At 35.2% G+C, this 6,961-nt stretch overlaps 1 protein-coding gene across 1 annotated transcript in view; it reads left to right on the forward strand.

Moving 5' to 3' along the window:
* Positions 1–6,326, forward strand: part of fgf7 (fibroblast growth factor 7) — a 13,375-nt gene extending 7,049 nt beyond the window's left edge. The window contains exons 2-3 of the mRNA XM_030131143.1: positions 4,083–4,189; positions 5,674–6,326. Coding sequence (XP_029987003.1) covers positions 4,083–4,189; positions 5,674–5,889 — 323 coding nt within the window. The 3' untranslated portion in view covers positions 5,890–6,326. The remainder of the gene's footprint in view (positions 1–4,082; positions 4,190–5,673) is intronic.
* The last annotated feature ends 635 nt before the right edge of the window (positions 6,327–6,961 follow it).

The raw sequence follows: 6,961 nt of genomic DNA on the forward strand, positions 1-6,961 counted from the left end.
AATCTGTCAAACCTCAGTCATATCCTCAGTATCATGAATCTGTAAGTCTGTCTGTCATTACTCACCTGGATCTTTTGCATTACAGTGAACAGTTTCTTAGTGCCATCCACCAGAAACAAACCATGTGTTTACAAACAGAGTCGGGAGGGAACTCAGGCATCTGAGGAATTTTGTTGTGACATGCATTGTGGGAAACAAAGGCTATTATATTATATGGATGAAAGAAACATGCGTGGAAATGGCTGAAACGCAGAAACGGCAGGAGGAATATGCATAGAGGGAAGGGAGCTCCTGCCATTTCTGCATTGTGTCTTTAGCAGCTGCTGCTGCCAGACAGCAGAGAGAACCGAAGTTTCCCACAATGCACGTCGCGACAAAATTCCGAAGATGCCCAAGTTACCTCGCAGCTCTGCTTGTAAACAAAGGGTTTGTTTCTGGTGGATGGCACTAAGAAATTGTTCACCATAATGAAAGAGATTCAGGTGAGTAATGACAGAAAGACTTACGGATTCATGATACTGATGATATGACTGAGGTTTGACAGATTTGATGAAAAATTGGTCATGAAAGTCTCCAGCACCTTTAACAATCAGTGGTGTCAAAATCATTTTAATTAAGGTTCCACATACAGACACATACAATCCAATTAGATTTCAAGTGGGTCAGAATCAGTAAAATATTATCAGAATAATCTATAAATAATGACAACCCCAAATTCTCTCTTTGTTTTTTTGGTGTGAAAAAGAAAAATTACCTGAAAATGTTTACATTACCAAACTATACTTTTACAAAAAACATGAATAACCTGAACAAATCTGAACAACCGGAAATGTCTTGAGAAAAGAAAATGCAATTTTACCAATATTCTGCCTGTTACTAAATGTTTTGTGCGATTGTAATGCACATATGTAAATGATAAACTGGTAAACCAAGGCAGAATATTGATAAATTGCACTTGTTTTTCTTAAGACAATTCCAGTTGTTCATGTTATTCAGATTTTTAAGGAAACTTTGTAGATGTAAACCTGGTCATAATATAATTTTACTTTTTTCCCCGTTATTTTACTGGTCCGGCCCACTGGAGATCAAATTGGGCTGAATGTGGAACTGAAGTAAAATGAGTTTGACAGCCCTGCATTTCAGTGTGTGACATTGAAATATTTAAATTTACATTTACATTTATGCAGTTGGCAGACACTTTTTTCCAAAGCGACTTACAGGGGAAAACCAAAAATAAATAAATAAATAAAATACATTAAAGACATAAAGTAGCTGTACAATTGAATTGATAGACTAAAATAAAAGAATAGATTAAGAAGACACAAATATCTGGGACTATGCTCCTGTTTCCTAGTGCTTAAAGCAGAGCTCTAACAAAACAAATAAAACAGTTCAACACCAGTGTGTTTTCTCTCATGTCAATTTGAAGAGCAGGTCTAAAATGTGGCGTGCAAAGAACGTGCAACGAGGTAGTTTTCCCGTTTCCCAGGGGAGCGAGGCCTAATCTGTCTCCCATATGTGCTGTGACACAGGCTGTGGTTTGTGTAACGGCCACCGAGGCCAGTTAACCAGACGTGAATAAAGACCAGAGAGCCTGCAGGCAGAGGAACTTCCATCCCATCTGTTAATGAAGATGGATGTGGAGCCGAGCCTGGGGGCGGGACCCAAGGCTCCATACTGTGTTTATCTGTGTCCAAACGTACCGAGGTTCTTGTTAATTCAGAATAACAGACCCGATTTTTTTTTTTTTTACCTTATTTTGTCTCGTAATTACGCGATAATTATCTCATTAATTCGGAAAAACAGACCCAAATTTAATTTTTTGTGTGAATGCAATATGCTTCCGTAGGTTTGCTAGTTTTTATTAGTCTTCATTTTCTTCTAAATGCTTAGTTTTAGTTTAGTTTCAATATTAATTTTAGTTTTGACGTATCTTTTCTCTTCTTCTCCATTGTATTCAAATAAATCCCAGACAGGACTCTGCTGCTTTCTTCCAACTTTAGTCTCCATGTTTCCAGGTAGGGTGGGGACCAGAAGACGACTGGAAACCACAAGTGATGGACCGTAAAGTGTCGTATGGTACTGCTAGCTAAAATTGCTAGAGCGAAATAAATCAATTTCATATCAATCCGACATTGACAAAGATGAAAACAAAGGGAATTTTATCCATAATTTTTATCCGTTTTAGTTAGTTTTATAAGCACACGATACAATTTCAGTTAGTTATCATTTTTTTCCTTTTAATTATAGTTTTAATTTATTTCAGTTAACGAAAATGTTTTTACAATTCTAGTTTTCGTCATTTCTTTAGTTTTCGTTAATGATAATAACCTTGGTACATTGGCTATAAGGCAAGAGTCAATCAATAAAGGAGAGAATGCAGAATGTAACGAATCCCAATATTCTACTAATAATCAAAATCCCCTGTAGATATGATCAGACACTAGCCATCTGTCTTTCTGCTCGTACTCGACTCATGTGATGGTAACATTAGGTCACATGACAAGTTTCAGGTAAGGGCAGAAAATATTGAGGTAGAAAAACACACTATCAATGCAAAATAAGCAGTGATAATAGTTAACATCAACCCTTTAGCTCCTGACGTGTCTGTGGTGAGTGTTCTGAATGTCTGTATTTTAAATATTCATGAAAATTCAACCGTTTGCTCAATAGGATAAATTTGAAAATGTGCTGATAGAATAGACCTTGTTCTTTCCATAGACATCTGAGCATGCTCAGTGCAAACCCCGTCGCCTATGGAATGGGGGGAGCAGTGAATGAAAGCGACTCGCTATTAAAATAAACAGTTTGGGCTTTTTTATGACACCATTTTTCCTTGTGTTTTTGTTTTGTTTTTACTGTTGTTTCCAGTGTTGTGGAGATTTGCCTTTTTTTTGACTGACTGACTTTTGACTGTGGAACTGCTTTTTGGAGTTCAACCAGGTGTCAAAAAGCAGCTGGACTGACTTTAAAAAAAGTGCTAGTTTTTATTAGTTTTAATTTTTTTTTCTAGGTTTTTTTTTTAAATTTTTTATATCTTTTCTCTTCTTCTCCGTCGTATTCAAATAAATCCCAGACAGGACTCTGCTGCTTTCTCCCAACTTTAGTCTCCATGTTTCCAGGTAGAGTGGGGACCAGAGGACGACTGGAAACCACAAGTGATGAGAAGTGACAGACCATGAAGTACCATATGGTACTGCTAGCCAAAGTTGCTAGAGCGAAATAAATCGATTTCATATCAATCCGACACTGAAAAAGACGACAATGAAGGGAATTTAATCAATAATTTTTATCCGTTTTAGTTTTATAAGCACACAATACAGTTTCGGTTAGTTATATTTTTTTCTTTTAATTATAGTTTTTATTTATTTCAGTTAATGCAGTGTTTTTCAACCTTGGGGTCGGGACCCCACATGGGGTCACCTGGAATTCAAATGGGGTCGCCTGATATTTTTAGTAATAGATAAATAAATAAATAAATAAATAAACTTTACAAAAAATATATGGTGAGTTGAGAGAGACAATCGCAATACATGAAAGACATGACAAACTGTGGTTGTGAAACTGCAGCACTGTGGTTCTGTTTATCTGTCAAATGTTCATTGTGGTCAGTTTCAGATGCTGCAGCTCTTTCATAATTCATAGTTTGAGTTCTTGTTTGTTCAGTATTAATTGTCAGCCTTCTAAATCCAAGCTGGACTGACTGTACATATCCTGACCAAGGAAAATAAAATTCTCCCTTTGTGCAGTATTCTACACCTGGATTTACTGCCTATGTCCATAATAATATAAATTATATAGACTAAATGTCCTCTAAAATTGATGTTTATTTGCCACATAGTATAAAACACTATTATATGATCAAAAACAAATACATTTTAGCAAAAAAAAAAAAAAAGTCTCCGTTTTGAATGTCTGGGGTTGCCAGAAATTTATGATGTTAAAATGGGATCATGAGCCAAAAAAGGTTGGAAATCACTGAGTTAATGAAAATGTTTTTTCAGTTCTAGTTTTCGTCATTTCGTCCGTTTTCGTTAACAATAATAACCTTGAAATGTACTGACTGTGTAACTGTCGGACAGGTATTCTGGAGATCAGGACGGTGTCCGAGGGAGGCATCCTGGCCATCAAAGGGGTGAAGAGTCAGTATTATATCTCCATGAACAAGGCTGGACAGTTGCAAGGCAAGGTAATATTTTATCTCACTGTGAAAAGTCAAAGTGCCGTTTGGTTTGATGGGACAGTTTATCATCTTTCAGCATTGGAAATAGTTGGTGCCATTAAAGACCAAGAGCTAAAAAGAGGAAAATAACAGATACAAAACTCTGTGGTATGATGCTTAGTTACACATTTGTTAATTACTTTCAGTTTGATGCAGGTATTTAGACGTTCAGTTCGACAATTTGTAATAAAAAGGCACATGTCACACATTTCTGCTTCACATTAAGGTCTTATCAGCCTTTAAAATCCTCTGTTAGGCTCATTTTAGTCTATGAATTTAATCACATGTGAAGAATCTTTTCTGTCTTTTCCCAAATTGATGTTTCTAGTTTGTGTTTTGATGCAATACTCCAACCATCTGCACCTTGTTTCTTATTCTTTTGATTTTTTCTTCTTTAAATATTTCATGTTTATAAATGTACTTCATTTTCTTCATTCACTACTGCTATTGCAAGCTGCTAGTCATTGTTCTTACTTCAAATAAGTTTGAAAACTAACACTAACTCATCAATCAGTTATGGTGGCTGACAAGGGCCAAACACACTGCAGCGGCCCAATGCGTCTCAGTTAGAGAAAACAGCTGCAGGTACAGAAACGATGCAAATTCACAAACTCAAACACAAGTCTGAACGATTTACAAAAAGAGGAACGTGACAAGATTTTTTACTTAATTCAAGATTTTTGCTAATTTTTTTTTTTTTTTTAGCTTAATTCAAGATTTTTTTTACTTAACTGAAGATTTTTTTTGGCTTAATTCAAGATTTTTTTTACTTAATTGAAGATTTTTTTTTTTTTTTACTTCATTCAAGATTTTTTACTTAATTGAAATATTTTCATAATTTAATGTTTTTTTTGCACTAAAACAAAGACAAATGTTTGAAGTTGTCATTATTTACAGACGTAATATTTTTTTCCACATCAAACCGAGAAGAAAATATGCAGTCATTCTTTTTTGTCGGTTATTCTGCTGTTATTATTTTACTGTCGATCATATTGGTCTGCATGTGGAACCTGAACTAAAATGAGTTCCACAGCCTTGACTGTGGAATTTTTACCTCCGCCAGGATGTATTGTGATCGCTTTGCTTTGTGTGCGTGCGTGCATGTTTGTTTGTTAGCAAGATAACTCAAAAAGTTATGGACGGATTTTCATGAAATTTTCAGGAAATGTTGATACTAGCACAAGGAAGAAATGATTAAATTTTGGTGGTGATTGGGGGTGGGTGGAGGACGACGACAGATCTGTCTTGGCAGTGGTCTGCGCTCTCCGAGTGCTTTTCTTGTTGCATTTTGCAAATTCATCCCAGGGGCCAGATTGGAACCTTTAGCGGGCCGCATGTTTGAGACCCCTGTTCTAAAATGTAAACAATGGATCAAACTCTGTTGTAAAATGTGTATCTATCCAAGAACTGATGTGTGTCCTTAACCCCGGCGTCTGTGTCCACCTTTACAGAGGATCTACAATGAAAACTGCAACTTCAAGGAGGTTTTCCTAGAAAACTACTTCAACGCTTACTCCTCAGTAAAGTGGACTAAAAACGGCAAAGAAATGTTCATCGCTCTGTCTCAGAAGGGGAGGCCGATGCGAGGGAAGAAGACCAGGAGAGAGCACGTAGCATCGCACTTCATCCCCATGAAATGTCGAGAGGAGGACAGGAGGGTGGACTGAGAGAACAGAACATTCTGTATGATTTCAATCACATATTCGACTATAAACCATCACGTATAAACTCTTAACTGACACATCACAGTCCACTCTCTTAAAGTCGTAGATTAGTTTTGTTATCTTTTGTAATGTCTTGTCATTTTCATAATGCGAAAACAACAGATACAATGAGAAATGTTTGGAATGTCTTCAACTGTAAAACCACAAGTCTACTCCATGTTGTTGTTATTTTTGAGTAAAATATTATATTTCCTTGTAAAGCAACTAAATGTTTTCTTATAAAACAGTCAAATATATTATGCACAGTCAGGACTGTATATTTTTCCAAAGATGATCTACACCAAGGCTCTCAAACTCATTTTCTTTCAGGTTCCACATTCAGCCCGATTTGATCTCCAGTGGGCTCAACCAGTAAAATAATAAAAGAATAATCGATAAATAATGACAACTGCAAATTTTTGTCTTCGTTTTAGTGCAAAAAAAAAAAAGTCATTAAATTATGAAAATACTGACTTTTATAAACTATCCAAACAAAAAAAATGTGAATAACCTGAAAAACTGAAATTTCTTCAGAAAAATAAGTGCAATTTTAATAATATTCTGCCTCAACTTATCATTTCTACATGTGCATTATGGATCAGATCTACAAAGACACTAAACACTTAATAACTCGTGGTGTGTATCGGCAAGAATCTGGCAATATGATACAAATCACAATACTAGAATCACAACACGATATATCACAATATATTATGATACTGTTAAAAAGGCAATTTTTTCTGTCTTTTTTTTTTTTTTTTTAAATGATTATTTCCTTGAAGAATTGAATTACACCATAAATCTGCACAAATACTAAACACATTTTTATTTGATCAGAACAGGATCTAATCCTATATCACAAAATGTTCCTGTGTTGAAACTGAAATTATATTTTTACAGACATTACAGTTTAAGATCCTGTTCAAATGTTCATATTCTATTAGTTCAGAACTAACATCAGAACAGTATTTTTGTTCAATCCCAACGAAGGAACTAACATTTAATAAAAGTTCAAAATAATAATAAATAAAATATA

This window comes from Sphaeramia orbicularis, chromosome 3 (genome assembly GCF_902148855.1).
Source record: "Sphaeramia orbicularis chromosome 3, fSphaOr1.1, whole genome shotgun sequence".
NCBI lineage: Eukaryota > Metazoa > Chordata > Actinopteri > Kurtiformes > Apogonidae > Sphaeramia > Sphaeramia orbicularis.